Source organism: Halichoerus grypus, chromosome 1 (assembly GCF_964656455.1).
Source record: "Halichoerus grypus chromosome 1, mHalGry1.hap1.1, whole genome shotgun sequence".
Taxonomy (NCBI): Eukaryota; Metazoa; Chordata; class Mammalia; order Carnivora; family Phocidae; genus Halichoerus; species Halichoerus grypus.
The window spans coordinates 77,612,637-77,632,879 of NC_135712.1; the positions used below are offsets into that span (position 1 = coordinate 77,612,637).

Below are 20,243 nucleotides of genomic sequence, written 5' to 3' on the forward strand. Positions count from 1 at the left end.
TTAGTAGATACATATATCATATATACATACATAAATTAGTCAATATACATACACATATCAATATTTTATTTAAATAGAACAGTGCTATAAGTGAGCCTGATTGTGCTAACAATTGTAATGTCAATTCTTGGTACTTGCATCTTTGTTGAGGGAAAGGGATCCTCTTGGAGAATTTTGCCATTCTCCATCTGCATTCAACAGCTTCACATTCAGTTTTGGGTCCTGACAGAGGGGGCTTTCCAGGATAAGCTGGGTACAAATAATTAAAGGTGGTAGAAGGTACAAACTTCTAGTTACAAGATACATAAGTCCTGGGAATGTAACATACAGCATGGTGACCACAGTTAATAGTACCGTATTGGATATTTGACATTTACTAAGAGATTAGATCTTAAAAGTTCTCCTCACAAGAAAAAAAAAAAAAAAATAGTGTACCTACATGCGGTGATGGATGGATGGATGTTAACTGAACTTACTGTGCTGATCATTTCGCAGTAGAAACATATATATCAAACCGTTCTGTTGTACACCTAAAACTAATAAAATGCTACATGCCAATTAGATCTCAAATTTAAAAAAAAAAAAAGTTTTTAAAGTTTTAGAAACACTGCCGTGGAACTGTCCAGCTTGAAGGAGGGGAGGAGAAGGAGACGAGGGAGAGATCACTATCTTAAAGGCGTGAAGGGCTCATAGGGAAGGGACTGCAAGCTTTAAGGGCAGAACTAGGACCAAAAGTAGATTTGAGGGGCAGCAGGCTCCACCTAAATATGAGGAAATACCTTTTTAACCTAAAGGTAATGCAGGTGACACTATAAATTAAATCTGTTCCCATCACCACTGGACATTCAAGCCAAAGCAAACTTAAGACTGCCTGAGAGGACGTATCTGCAGCAGGGGGATTGCTACTAAGGCTATGTCCCTCCAGGGAGCTTTGAGCTGTTATTTCAGTTTTGCTGTTGTTGTTTGGATGTAGAACCCTCATATCTCTTATTAAATTTGTGAGTAGGGTATTTTAAGCTTTACCCCCTCTGCAGAAGGGAACTTCTCCCACCATATTTTCTAAATTATTATTACATTTAAAACTATCAGTTTTGGGGTGGCACCTGGGTGGCTCAGTTGGTTAAGTGTTCGACTCTTGATTTCAGTTCAGGTCATGATCTCAGGGCCCTGGGATTGAGCCTTGCATTGGGCTCTGTGCTCAGCGGGGAGTCTGCTTAAGGATTCTCTCTCTCTCTCCCCCTCACCCCCACATTCGTTTTCCCTCTCTCTCTTTCTCCCCCCACCATAAATAAATAAATGTTTAAAACTATCAGTTTCTATATATTTAATCTGAACTGAGCTACCTTAATAAACTTTGTAACTATTATTTATTCAACGAATATTCACTGAATGCTTCCTCTGTGCCTGGACCATGTTAGGCATTGTGAATTTAATGGGGTGACCAAGCACAGAGTCCCTGTTCATGAAGCCAAACTATCTAGTTGACAAGGTAACTCTGACATTACCTCACCGGAGTAAGTACCTGTTTTGTTTGTCTGTTTGCTCCTCCCTGTTCCTTTCCCAGAGATTTCTAACGCAAAAGTGGTAAAGGGAAAGGTCCCATTTAATGAGGACTGGGTCACAATCAGGGAGATGTGACCACATTGCTATAGTTGTTTTTCTGTTATTGTTGTTTTTCTTGGAGGGCAGGTGCTTACAGCTTTAAGTACTAAGTAAACATGTAAGGCTAAGAGATATGCCCACATAAATGAAGGCAGATTTCAAATCAAAGTAAAGGTGAGCTTTCAAAACACATCAGAGCTGTCCAAAGACAGAACAGGGAATTTCAGTTTCCTGCACTAGAAATATCTAAGAAAAGCCTGGAGGGACACCCTGGGAAAGATGATGTATCAGGTGATCAGTATCAGGTAACAGAATGGCCTACCTCATTAGTTCCTGAAACCTGAGAAGTGTTTTCCAAAAATGGTGCCCATCCCAGACCATTTACATTAGAATATCTGAGAATGAGGCCCAAGTCTTGGTATTTTTTGGAGGTCCCAGGTGAATGTTAAGTGTAGTGAGGGTAGACAACCATCAAGAGACATCAAAAGCCCCCCACAATAGGGCACTGGCTAGATTCTAGGATGTATGCAGACCTGAAGCCCTAAAGTAAAAGGGAAGGCACACTGTCATACCCTTTTCCACATGAGCAAGGTCCTCAGAAAGAGCAAATGAGCTAGAACACTAGCTTGTAATAAACAAGTACAAGGGCTAAGATGTGCTCATGAGGGAGGAAGTCCAGAACTATCAAGAACACACTGAATGGAGACAGAGAAAAGGGGACATGCACCATTTTAAAATTCCAGAGATCACTATGGCTCTGCGTGGAATAACTGTATTGAGTAAGAGATGCATTTTAGGCTGTTAGGAGTACTTGTTCTTTTTCATTCATTCTTTCTTTCTTTCTTTAGCCAGAAAATTCCTAGTTACATTCTTACCTCTTCCAAAGCTACATTCAGGTTAATGAGATGTTTACAAAATTCACTGGGATTTTGGGAAGACTGCAGGAGAGACCGCTTAGCAAAATTCTTATATCAAGGGAAAAGCTACGGCTTTTGGTACTGAACAAAGTTCTACCAAAAGCATAAAAGCAAAATACAGGCATATAACATAAGCTCAGGGCCCCCATTGAACGTCTATGATTTCCAAGTACCCCCAACTGCTAACACTAGAAAACAGCCTATTTTTAGTACTTGAGGCTGTTTTTGAACATCACCATGCTTTTGAACCTTGTTTTATGTTTTATTTTTTTCCTACTACAGCTTTTCCGTTCCTTCAAAATTACCAAGGATTATTGACTAAGATTCCCCAGGGCAAACGAGAACAGTGGTTGTAAGGTTGGCAGAACCTGGGAAAGGAAGGTCCACCTCTACCCTTCAGTGGCCTAGAGGAAGAGAAAGGTAAATGGGGAATAGAAAGGTAACTGCATTGGTCAAGACCAGAGTGAAAGCTGGCATTAGCCCCAAGAGAAAAATGCAGAAGTTCTGATTCTCAGCCCTTATTGCAAACCACCAGCCATTCTCACTTCCCCTGCCAACAGAGTTGACTTTTGCCAGTGAGGGAAGAACTAGTTTCACAAACAATTATCTCAATAAGAAATAAGGGTGGGGTACTAAGGGACCATAACCACGATGAATTGTTTTTTGACTCGAAGAACCACTGTCAGGCTTGCAATAAAAATTGATTTGTTCCTTCAACATTGTACTAGACCAGCTTATAAGAATAAAATCCAGTGGGTAATTGTTGGTTGGACTGATGTAGCTGAACCTTCTGTCTAGGACGACAAAAAGCTTCAGAGAACGGAGAGAGGCAAAGTCGACCTGAACGGTGAACTTGCAAAATATAAAAGCTGCCATCAGAGTCACCACAAATGAGCCAGGGCAGAAAAGCAAAAGGGGATTTTCTGCAGCCATTAATTGCCGTATTACCATTATTATCCTTATATAATACAGTACCATATGGGGAGCATTAAACAGTGTACTTTCCAAAGAGACTCTGGCCAACTGGGTTAGGCAATGGCCTCCTTGAATCAAAACCTACTGCTCCTTGAGGCTCACATAGCTGTCTTGATTAGACACAGCAGCAGGCTCCAGTTGAAGGGACGATTCTTTTTTGAAGGGAGGTAGAATAGAGTAATTGCCAGATGTTTGCAATTTTAGCTATAAAAAGATGGCTTCTTTCCATTCCTGAGTATGTTCAATCTTTTTTTTTTTTTTCCTTTCTACCCAAGCTATTGTGGTTCACTAAAATAGGCCACTGCACTGATGAATCATCATTCAAAACTGCAATAATGGAAGCAGAACAAATATGACATTTTAAATTCACATATAAGAGAAATAAGTAAAAATGTACGGACAATAGTTCTATGCTAAGTAACAGAAAACATGCCGCCATATAAAGAACCTGATTTTGGTTCAGAAGAGTTATTCTTGAATCTCCTCTTGACTACTCTCTACCTGTAAGACCAGGTACCAGCATCTCCTCAACTACCATATGGGGTCACTATCCCTGCCCAGCATCCCTCTCAGGGCAAAGAACTCATACCTTATCCCTCCCCATACCACACCCTGCATATGCAGTACCCAGAGGAGATGTGCAAATAGATATGGTATGAAGGTATATCAAAACCATATAACATGATATAACTGCATACACGGTGTACATTGTATGTATAAGCATTGTATTTTCTGCTATAATTATTAGAAACACGACAACCACCACCACCATGAAATACTCAGCTCTCTCTTCAAACTCCTAACTCTGGTGAGAGAAAAACGGAAATCTGGCTCTTATTTAAGCAGCAACAATATGACTGGCTTGAGACACTGGTGACCTCTTAGGCAAGGGATGTTATCTTTCTTAATGAGTGAGTTAAGCATCTCTTTAAGGGCCTGATGACATATGGACCCTTTCCCTGAAAAAGACATACACATGGACCAAGTGTAAACACAACTTCAGGAGACTGTCAAAATCTCAAGTATGAATCCCAGGGATGAACGGGACCCAAGATAAAATTCCTAATTAAGTTAATTATTTTTTTCTCTGATAATACAATTAATAACATCTCTAAACTCTCTTTCCTCATTTGATATTTTAGAAAACAAAAGATTTTAAAAATTAATAAAAATCACTAGTTTAAATAGTTTGCTATTTAATGTTCATTGACATTATTATCTGTAATGACAGTTCAATAATAAAAATGCTTCTTCTTAAAGAGGCCACAAATATAAATCTTTTTTTTTTTTTCTCACAACATACTTCAAGTAAAGTCTCTGGGAAACATGTTCTACAAATTCAAAATAGGACATATCAAAACATCATCATTCTAGTGGGGACAAACTAAAACAAGCCTATCCTAAAACACCTCCATAGAGCAAAAAAGGATAAAAGTAAGGTTATTTTCTCTTTTTTTAATTAATTTATGCGAGAGACAGAGAGAGAGAGAATGTGAGCAGGGGGAGGGGCAGAGGGAGAGAGAGAGAACCCAAGCAGACTCCACGCTGAACGCGAAGCCCAAAGCAGGGCTCGATCTCATGACCCTGAGATCATGACCTGAGCCAAAAATCAAGAGTCCAACAGTTAGCAAACTGCACCACCCAGACGCCCCGAAAACTAAGGTTATTTTCAAAAAACAGCCAGCAAGAGTTACATTTGGACAATAATGATTTAAAAAATATCTATGGATGAAAAACTATGGATTATGATTCCCAGATCTACTATTCATGCTTTAATTTTAATAAGAGCAGCAATAACAATGGCGGCTTCCACTGAGTTAGCTATTATTTTGTACGCTACTCCGTCAACGCATTCACTGGATTTTGAAAACAACTCTTTGAGATATATATTTTTTAAAGATATATACATTTTTTAAAGTAAGAACAAATTGAGAGATCTTAAGTAGCTACTTAACCTAATTAGCCCAAGTTCCTAGAGAATTAGAGGTAAACTCAAACTTAAACCCAGATCTATCTGATGCTGGAGTCTCCATGCTTAAGCACTGCCTGCCCTGAGTCTTTCCTCTTGCAGCCTTCCAGTCCTGTCCTGGCCCCAAGTAAACTCTTCTTTCCAAGTCGTACAAGAAAATAATCATAGAGCCACTTCACAGAATTTACAGCTCTTTACTGTTAGTTAACTCGTCCTTTTCATATGTCAAGTTTCTAATAAAAATATAACCTGCTTAAGGACTAGGATGTGTTTGCACTCTATTCCTATCACCTACAGAGCCCCACTCAATAAAATGGCATGAGGTGTATCAGAATTGTCCCTGCTGGAGGAAACGGAATAAAGGCAGAGGATGAGGTATGACAAAGTAAAATCCATTTACAGGGGACCATATGAAATGGGCATGTAGGACACTCCAAGGTCATGGCAATATTTCCAGATATACATCATGTATTGGCCATCTATCCTAGTAAATAATTTTTACAAAGGAAGCACTTAATAAAATCCAAATACCTATTACATTTATGAACATATATCAATAACGAAAACAGCAAATTTTAATGTCATTTTAATTTCAATTTAATGCCAATAAAACTACCAATGATATCTAACAAGTTTAAGGAAGATGACATAATTCACCTGAATTAATGGAGATTTCAAATGGTTATTCAAGAACTTTCTGAAATAATGTCTTCTTGGTAATGACTTCTTGGGATAGCTTTGGCTGTTTTATACTTCCATACATTATCCTGTACACATCCATGCACAGGTAATTTTTGCATGTTATTTGGATGAATTCAATTTTCAAACAGCTCTGAATGGTAATGATTGGGGAAAATAACAGTGATAAGTTTTTCTTCTTTTAATACAAAACATTAATAGCATTAACACAAGATGCAGTATAGTGCTAAGAAAAGGCTCTATACGTGGAATTAGGAGACAAGAATTCAAATCCCAGCTTTGCCCTATGCTGGTTGTTTCACTTTGTATTATATTCTCTGCAGACTGAAGGTGATGATACCTATATTTACACTGCAGCTAAAAAAATAGGTTAACAGTAAAGCAGAGTAGCTTTCAGATGAAATAGGCTAATAAATCCACTAAAAAAGTTCTTCCCATCCTTAAGACAATGTTCTGCCAGAGAAATTGTTTTAGTGATAGTAATAATCAATAACTATTATTGCACAGTGATTATTTATATTAGTAATATTTTACTTAAGGCAAAGTATTAAAATTTGGCAACATATGGCTTCTACACTTAAGAGCCTCACTTGTGGGTCCTCTGAATCTTGGATTTTTCATTTGCCTTTAGGAACTATAATAATGTAGGAACCATAATAATGTTACAACATATTGTGGTGACTGAACTAGATATTATGTGGGAAAGGAATTTAAATCCATTCACACACAGGCACACACACACACACACACACACAATCTTTAAAGTGGCAAGTTGTAATGAATATTTCATAATAAAGTCCTTCTTTCATTGCTTCCTGTTTTCTCAGGATCACCCAAAATGAAGATAAGTAAGAAAGCAACACATAACAACAACAACAAAAAGATTTCAAGTTTCTTCACTTCACATATTTGTTTGACTAGGGTAATTAAGGCTGGTTTGATCTAATTTGGGGAGTGCTTTCTTTACCCTTCTTTTCTGTCTTAGCACCTGTTATACAGAAATATTTCATTCTCAAGCATGATAGATGCTTGGGGAGAAATGGCATGATCTTTCTGGCCAGGACCAGGAAGAGGCTTCTTGCCCATGGTGTGATAAGGTCAGTCTGATCTTCTTTCTTGGTTCTTCCTCCCCATAGCTACCCAACTTCCTTGAGCTATTCCTACAGCTATGTTTTAGAGCATACTAGATTTTCAGTCTACTCAGAATGAAGTTCCTTGGTTCCTATCGCAAAGGGAGGCCCAGAAGCCCAGATTCACTGCCTAAAGACATCAGCCAAAGGCCACCAAAATTACAAGGTTGAGAATGGGGATGGGGATCTTTCTCAGCTTTTGCATATGTTATTCCCTTTGCTTGGGGTGTCATGCTGTTCATCATTCTTTACTGCGTAGCACACAGCTAACCCACTCTCCAAAACTCTGCTCAGGTGGCCCCTCCTCTGTGGCGCTTTCCCCAATTTCTCCCACAACACACCCTTCCTATCCTTTTACAGCACTTAGTTTACAGAACTTTATGGAGATATGGTACCTATTCTAGGCCTATCCTGTGTAGCAAGCTGTCTATTCTGTTTGAGATCAGCAACATACAAAGCAAAGTAAAGAACAGACAGCAGTGGAGAATACTGGTGGTCAAAGTGCTAGAAAGCTTGAGGTGTCACATCTCAGGGACCTGTACTCTTCTCTGGAGCTGTGCTCAGCCTTCCAGTCTCTAGCTACAGTAAATTTAAGAAAGGATGATAAAAATATAATGCCATGATTTTTTTTTCTCTTTTGCAGCTCCTAGGGTCAACCATTGTTCCAGGGTATTTCTTTATATGGTATATTTGCCCAAAGGCTCAGGTGTCAGATTTATTTTTATAATATCCATAAAGAATCCATTTATAGATGATTTACATAGGCCTGTCATGACCCAAAATAGGCTGAGGTTTCAGGCATCGTTACCTGAAGTAATACAATAGCAAGTGCTCCATACTGAGGCATTCTAGAAGAATCTCTTTTTTTTTTTTTTTTAATCTTCTTTCTTCTGTCTTTGGGTCCCAATTAAAATTCCTTGAGACAACATATGCAGAAAACTCTGTTATGATGAAAGCACAGAGGGAAAAGCACAGCAAGGTGAAGAATGATTTGAGTCCATGAATCTCTCCATTGTTCACATGATAAAAGATACTTAAGACTTCAAAAGCCACTGTCATTAACTAAGGAGAGAGTATGTACCCTGCAGAAGATTCAAAAGGCATTAAAACACCATTCCCTGGAGTTATTGAAATAAATGAATGGTTCCCAAACTTTGGTTGAGCCTCAATCAGAACTATCTGGGGAGTTTTGTTTTGTTTTGGTGCAGATGCCTTGAAATTCCAAATCTGTAGTAGTGACATGAGTCACCCCAGGGTTTGTTTGTTTTTTCTTTTAAAGAAAAAATGTTCCCGGGGGCATATGGGGGGCTCAGTTGGTTAAGTGTCCGACTCTTGGTTTGCGCTCAGGTCATGATCTCAGAGTCATGAGATTGAGCCCCCGTGTGGGGCTCCTCACTCAGCAGGGAGTCTGCTTGAAGATTCTCTCTCTCTTCCCTTTTGCCCCTACCCCCCACCCCCACTTTCTCTCTCTCTCTCAAATAAATAAATAAATCTAAAAAAAAAATGTTCCCCAAGTCTTTCTGATGACTGGTCAGCTTTGAAAACCACTGGTTTAAGCCATACATTATAACAATAATCATCAAAGTATGGTGCAGACAATTCGGTGTCCACATAAGATGGCACTTGAGAAGGAGAAGAAAACATTTAGAAATCTTTATGTATGATGTGTTTCTTATTATTAAACTTTTCATTTTGGAATATAGATTCATAGGAAGTTGTAAAAACTGCTTAGACTCCCATGTACCACTCATCCAGCTTCTTCCAATAGTAACATCTGATACAGGTAGAATACAGTATCGAAACCAGGAAACGGACATTGTTATATTAGTGTTAGCTAGCCCTTACTCCATTTTCACCATTTTTTTTTTGACCTGCATTCATTTGTGTGTCTATATAGTTCTATGCAATTTCATCCCATGCATAGATTCATGCAACTACCACTACAACCAAGATACAGAACGGCTCCACCAACACGATAAGACTCCCTGTTGCTTTTTCTTGGTATGAACACCCACTCCCTGCCCCACTCCATCCCTCATTCCTGTTCCCTAGCAACCAGGAATCTGTTCTCCATCTCTACAGTTTTGTCATCTCAAGAATGTCTTATAAATGGAATCATACAGTATATGCAACCTTTTGAGACTGACTTCTTTTTTCATTAAGCATCACGCCCTTGAGGTCAATCCAGATTGCTGCATATATCAATAGTTTTTTCCTTTTTATTGATGGACAGTATTATTGCATTCTTTGGATGTACCAGAGTTTGTTGAAATATTTACCCATTGAAGAACATTTGGATTGTTTTTAGTATCTTGTCATTATGAAAAAAAGTTGCCATGAACATTCACGTACAGGTTTCTGTGTGAACATAACTTTTCATGTCTCTGAATTGAATTTCCAGGAGTGCAACTGCTGAATCATATGGTTGATACATGTTGGGGAAAAAAGGTGCCAAAAAGTTTTACAGAGTGGTTATACCATTTTACACAGTCTTACCAGCAATGTATGAGTGATCCAGTTTTTCTACATCCCTACCAGTATTTTTTTTTAATTTTAGCTATTCTAATAGGTGTGTAGTGATATTTTACTGTATTTCTATATTTACTTTTATTTTTGAAAAAGAAATTAAGCTTTCTTTAGATTTAAAATATGGAGTGACAATAATATTATACATTTATATAATTTAAAAATAAAGAAGATTAAAGAGCACCTCACCACAGAACACAGCATTATTCACCATTTTTGAAGTCCACTACCTTATTAAGGAATCTACTTCCACAGTTAATTATGCTGACAGGTTACAAAATAAAAGAGATTTTGTTAACAATACATGAACTTCTCTTTGTTCTAAAACATCTAATCCAATGTGTCCACATAAATTAATTCTATCACTGGAGCTTCTAAACAAGTCACCCAAAATGCATCAGCGACACAGAGCTGTGGTTACTGTGGAAGGAATCCAGAGGATCAAAGCTCAGCTTGACCATTCACTGTACTGTAATACTGAACAAGCCACCTGACCTCTGAGCCTCTAAAACTGGGGTAATAATCCCTGCCTTCAATTCAACAATTCTGTTTGTTATTTACAGCACTCCTAGGGCAAAGGCCTGACACCTCCCAGAAATGTATCAGTGAGATAACTATCCTCATCTAGGAAATGAAGGGTTGCATTGGGATAATTTTTAAGATATACCCTGGTCTAGAATTTCATAGTTTATGTAATATTGAGGCACTGTGATTCCTATCATTGCTATTTGAAGTTAATAATCTTCATCAGTATATATTAATACCTTCGTTAGTAATAATTAGAGTTATATTACTACATATTTATTAGTCTTATAGTACTAGTATTATAATTTAGAATAATTAGTATATAGTATGTATAAGATTATGAGATGCATTTATTAAATAAATACTATTTTTCAATATTACTTATTATGAATAAAAACAGTTAATTATTTTTATTATAGCAAGAAGTACATTCCATGAGGGCAGGTATTCATCTCTGTTTTGTTCATTGCCATTCGTTCAGCTCCTAGAAGAGAGCCTGATACAAAATCTGTTTTAGGGAAATGATTATTGAATAAGCACACCACAGCAGTTCCTTAGAGTTGTAAGGTATTTTCTGGTTTATAAAACATTTTCATACTCATTATTATAGTCGATGCTCAAGCAATCTTGTAAGGTAATTAATCTCTCCAGCTAATTTTATAAATTAAGGAAATGTGGAATAGAAAAATGTCATCATCAAGGTCAGGTGGCAAACCTGAGGCTTGAAGGTAAATACTCCGACCCCCGAATCAGCATGAACCTTGGCTCTCCAGAGTGTCAATAAGGCCTGTGAATATTTGGTAAAATCTAACGTCACCCAAAGAACTACAAATTCTTTTCAGGAAGATGTGATGTGAAGATCAAATTAATACAATTATTATCTGACCCTTTAATGAATGAACAGCTTGTCCTTTTCTTCCCCCCAAGGCTCTGAAAATTAAAACTCCTGTACAGCTCTCCACAGCAATAGATGAGATTCAATACACTTACCGCGGACCAGAAAAGGCATGCCAGTCAAACCCGAGTGGCATTAGAGCTCCTGATGTTTCGGTGACTTTGTGACTGTCCTCATGACAGACCATGCATAATTATAACAAACGTCTAAGAAGCTGCAATTGCTCTCATGCAGTTGCTGGCAACTTAATGGGACTGTCAGGATTACGGAAAGAAGATGTCCCCCATTTGCACCTGCAAAGTCACAGGCTAGATTCACCTTTCACGGCAGGGGACAGAAACTACAGGACTCCAGAGACAACCTAGCACACTGTGAGTCTAAATATTTAGATAATGACTGTTCAGAGTTCACAATCAGTCCTCCCACATTTTCTGCCACCTACTCTTCCAAGTTTCACCAAAAAAAAAAAAAAAAAAGAAGAAGAAGAAAAAAGTTCACTAACCATAAGAAGAGAAGAAGCACCAAATTGGCCTGTAGGTTAAACACAAAAATGGTAAGAGAAAATCCATGCTACATTATTTAACTATATTGCCATTGGTGGCCATCTGTTTCCCTCGCATGTTAGCTTCTGTTGAGAAAATAAGTATGTCCAGCCAAACCAGTGTCATATCACTAATGGCTACTTCTCTACCAAGTATCAATAATCCAGGACTCATTGATTCCTAGGAGACAAGCCTGTCTTGCCTCTTTCAATCTGAGATAATGGAGATGCAGTGGAATGCACACGTTTGGGAAACCCAGGCTTGGACCCCAGTTCAGCCCCAAACCCTTGGATAAACTTGGGAAGCCATCCCCTTCCCTCTTAGACTGAGTTTTCACATCTGACAAATGTAAGAACTGTAACACATGACCTTCAAACTCTTTTCTAGTTATGCTGCTCAAAGACCTTGTGATTAATGCATGAAGAATGGCTCTGTCACAAAAGCAGAAATGAAGGAAGACTGGCTGCCATCTCCACCATGGGGGATTCCACTGTTTGTGATGGCATTTTGTTCTAGCTACTATGTCTACTCCAGATTATTCTCCCTCCATGAAATGGATGAATAATCTCGGGGGAGCAGAAAGCATGAAGAGATCCAGTCACAAATTTCCAGGTTTAGGACCCTCACTGAATAGAATCATTTCACCCATTCTGATTGGATTTTTCAAGTCTAGGTGAACCAATGTAGGCAAAGCTTGAAAGTTGAGGTCTTATGTATACTATCTAGAAGTATATAAGGTATTATATGCAGAAATAGTTTGTGAGAAGAGCAACCATTTTGAAATTAATCCCAGAAGAATCATGTAATAATAAAGTAATGGAGTTAGAGGAAGCTGTCTATCCCAATCTCTAATAAATAGAACCCTTTAACACCAGTAAGAAGCCTAGACATGAAAAGTAGAGGTTGGCTTTATTATTTTACTAGCTACATGGTTACTGAATAAGTTATTTCACTTCTGGTAGTTTACCACTCAGCAAAATGGCAATAATATCCGTTCTACCTAACCTATAGAGCTACGGCAAGAATCGCCTTTGGAGAATGAAATGACGGCGAATATGGAAGTGTAGGATAAACCATAAAGGGCTGTACAAATACAAAGGGATTCTACTGAAAGAGTTCCCTTGAATTCATACCCTAGACAATCAATTTTTCAAAAATCTTACATAAAAAATGTTTTCTAAAGGAACTTCAGAAATTGGAGAAAGTAAATTTCAGGCCACAAGGCAACCCCAAATTTACAAACGTGGAAACATTACAAATGATTCTGTATGATAATCTATTATAATTACCACATTTCATTCAACAAGAGTATTAAAAGAGAAAAAAAGCTTGCGTGTGTGTGTGTGTGTGTGTGTGTGTGTCTGTGTGTCTGTGTATGTGTATGTCTATTTCCAATTCCCAGAGTTGTAATGACAGGAACATTTCAGAACCATCTCAAGAAAATAATGTATTAGTAAAGTAGGAAAGCTCACTTACTTTGGTATCTACCAAGAACAAAAAAGAAAGATCTATACCCTGTTCTGCCATCCAAGTCTAAGGCTTTGTGTTTTTGGTTTGGTTTTGGTTTTGCAAATCTGGAGAAGATGGAAGACCCACATTATAGGATACAGAACATTACTGGCTAGTACTTTAAAGACCAGGAAAAAAAAATGCATTATCTTGTTGTCCTCATCAGCCAAAAATAGAAGATGATGAGACAAAATCATACATACATAGCAACCACACCATCAAAAAAAAAAAAAAAAAAAGATACAGGCATTTAACAGTATAAACTTTGTTAGAAGGCAAAACAATAAAAAATATATATGGGCTCATAAGCTTATTATACTAAACACGAGAAGGCATTTAGAAATGCAGGGTCACTCAAAGAGGACTAAGGAGATGCCAGTTGCTAAAGAAGATCCCTGGAAAGTCTGACGACAATGGTAGCAAAATACGGGGATCTGAAGGCCTAAAGAGCAACTAACTGGGAAAAACAACAAAGCTCTTTAGAGAAAGGTTATTAGCAGAATACCTTTTAAAAGGAATTTATGACAATTGGGCTCCCAGCTGACTCAGTCCGCAGAGCCTGTGACTCTTGATCTCAGGGTTGTGAGTTCAAGCCCCACATTGGGTGTAGAGATTACTTAATTAAATAAATAATTAAAAAAAAAAAAAAAACTCATGACATATGGGATCCCATAAATATAAGTTGATGTGCAGAACATGTGGGTACTTAGCCACTCTCAGTCAGAATTTAAAAATGAGAAAGCAAAGCCCAGACATTGCAGACATAACTCCAAGGTAAGAAATGGAATTGAAAACTTCCAGGCGGCAGTGGTTCCATAACTCCTGGCCTAAAAACCTCAAGGAATGGGGATAGGAGGGTAAAAGTAATTGCAACACAGACCTAACACCTAACAGGTAGCTATGAAGCCGGGATCTGAATAAGCGGGTTTATATTGCTACGGCCTAAGCATTACCCCAAACATTACAGAGCACCTACTATGTGGCAGGTATCCTGCTGGGTGTCACTGGGAGTAAAGGCATGAGTCAGGCAGTCCTGCCTCCAAAAGCTCCAAGTCCACTGAAGGAGACAGGCTCATTTACAAGGAAGTCTGTTGGAAGGCACACTGGATAAGAATTCTATGAGGTGGATGAAGAGCTTATGGCATAGTGAGGAAGAGTCCTCACTAGAATATGGTCCAAGGTCCTATATAACTCTGGACTCAGACAGAGGGGACCTGAGCTCAGCCCTGAGCAGGCCATGCATATCTGAGCAAACAACTTCTACCCTCTGCCCTGCACTTCTCACTTTTACACCAGAAAAAGACAGACTATATGCTTTCTATTAATTCTAACTTGCTGCCTTTGCAGTTAAGCTTTTTAGACGTCAGGCTCTGAACTAAGCTATGAAGGAAAAGACTCTAGGGCGAGAAACTGAGGGAGAATATGTACTAAAGGCAAAGAACAGGTGAGCTGGGCCACAAGATCCCGGCATCTTCAATTCACCCTGCACATAAAAACTGTGTTACCTACTATCTGGGGATTTCACTAATGGTGCAGAGCATTCTAAATGGACCCCCCTCAAAAAAAAAAAAAGAAAGAAAGGAAGAAAGAAAGAAAGAAAGAAAGAAAGAAAGAAAGAAAGAAAGAAGAAGAAAAGGAAAAGGAAAATGGATATGAACTTTAAAAATGTATAAAAATGTAAACAAAAAAATAATATAAATCATAAAAATATTTAGAGTAACAGAGAATGCACTAACATTTAAATTAAATAGAAAGTAAAGCAAATCTCACACTTCAAACAAATATCATGTCATAATACAGAGCAGATGAAGAGATGGAGCTTCATTTAAAAACAAAGTCTGAATATCCATGAACCTTTCCCCATATTTATCTTTAAAATGTATATATGCAAGGGAAATTTCTTCTTTCACGTATTCAAAAAAGGTTATATTAAAAAAAGAGAGAGAGATTGGCAGAATCGCAAGAAAGAATCAAGACTTCAGAAATTAAATGAGACTGAGTTGCTTCAAATGAGGATGCCATATTCCAAACTGTTTATTGCGAGAGAAGAATTACTGAGCAGAGCACTCACCCATCCAGCCATCCGCCATCCATCCAAATATATACATACAGAAGAACATACAGACATACATTTGACCATACACAATCATTCCTACTAAAAACACAGTAGCATACTAGGAGCCAAGAGGAACATAAGGACGAGTGAGAAACCATGTCTTGTTGCTTAAATGGGGAAACAAAGCTTACGTTCTTACAAGGAAGTATCACCATCACATGGGGCCTGGGTGCCAGAAATGCCAGGAAGAGAAGAGCAAGCAGGATAGCACCTGGGCGAGGACAACAGACTTGCTTCAGAAACGTAGGAGAGCCACAAAACCATAGAGAAGGTCACCTCTCATCTCTAAACTCCCATTTCCCATTTTCCATGTGAAAATAGCCACTTACCTCATAGGGTTGTATGAGAAGTCCATAAAATGGTTACGAAGAAGCAGAGTGCTTGGCATAGACCACATGTTGAACAGCGATACAACAAGAGCAGGAGGAGTGACAAAAAACAGAAATGTATGTGAGGGTCACAGAACACGACGCATGTGGAAACCCAGGGAAGGGAATGAGAACTTCTGATCCAGGCCGTGGCTAGCCATTTTGGAGAGGGCGACACCAGTAGGATTTTGACAGGTGACCAAAGGGATGAGGGTGGAATGCTGAGAAAGAGCAAATGGTTGTGAGCTGCAGAGTTTTGAAGAGGACACCAGTGTCCCCAGAGAACTACACAGGCAGTAAGCGAGCCTCACGGAGTGCAGTGAAGAGAGCAGGGTGTCTCGAGAGCAAGAGAGCCACCGAAGGGGCCAAGCCACTGCAACTCATCACACTCAGAATGTAGGGGTCTGAAGGGGGATCACGGCCTGCTCCTCCTCCCTCACATATGCCATGTATCGCCTCCTTAATATAGGCCCTGCCCCCACTCCCTCCAGCGGTAGGGGTTGTCACACCGATGAAGGCTTCCTCACACACTTGCTTCCTACTCCAAGAGGGAACCTATCTTATTCCTTTCAAATTAGAGGAAAGTCCATTTCAGCTCTCCCCAAAAATTAGGGGACAAAATAACATATCCCCCAGTAAGCAAATAAGGGAACATGCTGAGAAAACAAATAAGGAAGCCATCATACGGCCCTTCCTGTCCCGGAGAGGAGGGATTCTCTTCCAAATCCTAGCCCCAGGCCTGCAACCACTAAAGCACCACCACTAAAGAACAAAGTAAACCAGTTCCTCTAAGTCTTGGATTGACTGTCGAGATGTAGTCTCCTTCAAGGCCTGTAAAACTCAGACACTGCCACGGAGATTAGTAGAGCACCAAGAGTGTCACTTCCTGTTTTTCCAGAGTAGCTCTTGCCCTCTCTGGAAAAAGGATACCCAAAGATCCATGGCCCCAGCTCAGGCGTACACGCTGATGCCTGACTTCCCTACCACCTGCCTAAGCATCCAGCCCCCTCACACAAGCTGGATATCTGGAAGAAGTTACTCAATTCTAATGACAATACCAATAGATGAGTGAAGTGTTTGCTGGGGGCAGGGAGAGGACTAGGAGGAAAAGAGAAAGACCGAAATATACCACAGAGTGTGGAACAGTCTCACAAAAACTTGCTGGAAGAAACACACTCATGTCACCCAAGAAGCAGTAAGAAACATCCTGGCAAGGGTAATGTAAGGTCATTTTTTTTGAAGTGCAGGTGGGGGAGGGAGAGAACAGAGAAAGGGGGCACTGAATCTCCTTTCACTGTCTCTTCGCTCTCAGCTCCCAGAAGTTTACCATTCCTCTGTTGTCAGTTATAAGTCATTGTTTCATGGATTTGGCTGAGCTGCTGACATTGATTGGTAAAAATATGGAAGCTTTTCAACCCAATAGTATGGCATTCTCCATGCTGCCTGTGAGGTTAAGTGTGGGAATGTGCAGGTACATACACACCCGAGATGCTGAGCTCACGTGGCTCATCCAACTCCTGCTTGATGAAAACTGAATGTACTGCTATTACAACCCCTAGAACTAGGCTTCGCTCTCATTTGCCTGTGACCTTCAGCAAATGCAGATCTCACAGAGCTCTCCAGACAACTTTCTCCTACAGCAGCCTAGGGGAGTCTTAACAATTCCAGTTTTAACAATTCCAGGTGCCTCACAAGGTTCCCTTCATATGGGTTTCCCATCAGACCACTTCTTGGCAGCATGTGGGGACACGTGTCCAATGGCAAGAGAGAAGGGCAACTGGGTGGCAGGCACATCTCTACAAGACAATGGGATGGGGTGGAAGATAACACAGTAGAAGGAGACCAAGGTTCTAGTTTTGGCTCTAGCCCTAACTCACTATATAACCACAGCCATATAACCCCTAAGAGGTCTCACTCTCTTTATCCCTAAAAAAAAAGGTTGGCTTTGATAGTTTCTAGATGTGTTTTTAACCTTTGGCAGTCTATTAACTATGATAAGCACACTGAATTCTTAAGCTACCTTTTTCTGACACAACATTGTGTAGATAGATCACCTTTATTATATTGAACTCTCCCACTCTGGGCACCCAACTCTAAAATCCCCCCACTTACCTTCACCTCCAGGTTGCTTGTATGGGTTGTACTTGGGCTTTGGAGCAACTACTGGTGCAAACTTCTTGGGTGGTTGTTGTGTGGACACTGAAATGCTGGGGGTCCCAAAGGAATGGGTGGTCTCCATCCGCGCAGGCACATGGCCAAGGGGCTCACCAGTGCTTTTGGGTGGCAGCCAAGATGGGTGGGACATTGTTGGAATCTGGAACTAAAGACAAATGAACACAGCTGGTTTACAGAAGCATGAAAATGGAGGCAACCTACCTCACTTCAACATTATTTCCCCTTAATCCATACTTGATGAAATCTTGACAGAGCTCTCTGAGAAGAAGGAAAAAGAAAGAGAAAAGGTGAATGAGGGGAGGAGGAGGAGGAGGAGGAGGAGGAGGAGGAGGAAAAACTCACCTTCACTGGAGGAGGAGAAAATGGCACACTCCCCTCAACCAATCTTGAACACCTCTTCTGACAGTTACCTGTTTAGTGTCTAACACTCTTCAGGAAATAGATAGGATGAGAAATGGTCCCTAACCTGAGGAAGTTTCTATGGTAGGAGAATCTGATAGCAGCCAGGTTGGAAAAAAAGCTTCAGTTTTATTAATAACCTATTAAAATGAATACCACATAAATTAAACCATGATTAAGTTACCTAAATGAGGTGATATTGCCTAAGTGAGATAAAAATAAATAAAAGTATTTCTGGGGTGCAGAAAAAGGTAAGATTACTTCTGGCTGGAAGCAGAACGAAGCCCTCATTAATGAGGTGTCCCTCAGACTGGGCCCTGAGTGCTGAGCAGAGGTTGGCCTGAACCATGTCAGCATGGGCAAAAAAGTGCAGAGCACTCATGTTTGGTGTGACTGCAGGGGTCGAGGGAAAAGTAGCTAGTAGGCAACTAAAACGTGGGATGGAACCAAAGCCCAGAGAGGGAAACCTGAATTTATTGGGTCAACATCAAGGAAGCACAAAAAGTGTTCTCTCGAAACAAGGGCATAACCAACGCACGTCAGGAAACTTTAAAATGACCTTTCCTGTAGGAGCAGTTATGCTCCCCACCAAGGGGCACTTGTAAACTGGGAGGAGGGGAACACTGTGTGCCACAAAGCCTGGGACCCTACTAGCACTTAGTAGCGAAGGGCTAGCAATATTCAAACCCGAAGGTCGGCCCCGCTTGACAAGCATGAGGAGCCGAGCTGAGTGAGTCTCACAGGGACCATCTGTGAAAAATGTAACTGGGAGCCGGCAAAGCCGCCCAGCCAAAGTGCTGTTCTGATCGGATTACAGTACACTGGGTGAGGAAAGAAAAATGATGTCTCGCCTGTCAGGGTGAGCCAGTCACCCCTCCAGGCAGCCTGCAGGCTGGAGCTGAGCCTCCCAGACTGCTGGCTGAGGAGGAGGGCTCTCCAAGCCTGATTGCAACAGCTCTCCAGCACAGGGAGGCCCGGAAGGCACCCCGCGCCGGCTCCCAGCCCCAAATCCACCCCGTAATTCATTAATTGAACTGAATTAATTGAGAGGGCTACATGATTACCTCCAGATGTCTATAAAGACAAAGAACACTGGAAATGCAAGGAAAAATAAAGGCCTCAGCATGCGGCAGGGCCACGGAGAGACGGGGTAACAGAAAGGGACGGGGTAGCGTGGGGGCGAAGGCGGCCTCATAGGGAGTGCCGTGACCTTGAACAGCCCCCTCCCCGCATCAGGACCTTGGGGACCTCAACTCCCTCAAAATTAAGATAAAGCCCTGCCCCCCTAACTCGCAAATTTTAGGACAACCGATGAGATAATGCCATTGAAGGGTCTTATACGCTCTAAAGTGCTATGCAAAGTAAGAGAAAAAATTGTCGGAGGTGCAGTTTTCGCAGTAAAAGAGGATGACGCGGATCAAAGAGGAAGGCTCCCAACTAGGAATCTCGGGAGGCCTCGGTTACTACAGCCACAGTGACAGGCTTTCTTTCGCTGGCCTCGCTCGGTTGCAGGGCCCTGCTCTTCCTCTCCCTCCCTTGTCCTGTCTGCACAGGCACTGTGAGTTCCTTGAAAGGCCAAGGACCAGATTTTACATATTCCTAAAACCCCACCATGGAGGCCCAGCACAAAACCAATAGAGAAAAACAACCATGAATCTGGTTTACTCATGGCTCTTCACCCTAACTGTGCATTCACAATCATTTGACAAGATTTAAGGGGAAAAAAAAAAAAAAAGCCCATCTCTTAGGACTGATGGTCTTGTATATGTATTTTTTTTTAATTGCCCTTCAGTCTTCTACTGAAAGGGGTTGAAAGTGTCTGTTCTGCTTTCAACATGACTAAAGTGAGCAGAGGTCCAGGACCACATAGGACAGAATAAAGACTTGAAAACTTTA

The 20,243-nt window shown here is 40.3% G+C and overlaps 1 protein-coding gene across 5 annotated transcripts in view; it reads right to left on the reverse strand.

Moving 5' to 3' along the window:
- Positions 1-20,243, reverse strand: part of LPP (LIM domain containing preferred translocation partner in lipoma) — a 654,872-nt gene that overhangs the window by 418,640 nt on the left and 215,989 nt on the right. For all 5 annotated transcript variants that reach the window (XM_036109786.2, XM_078068088.1, XM_036109787.2 and 2 more), the window contains one exon: positions 17,886-18,093. In XM_036109786.2, coding sequence (XP_035965679.1) covers positions 17,886-18,078 — 193 coding nt within the window. In that variant the 5' untranslated portion in view covers positions 18,079-18,093. The remainder of the gene's footprint in view (positions 1-17,885; positions 18,094-20,243) is intronic.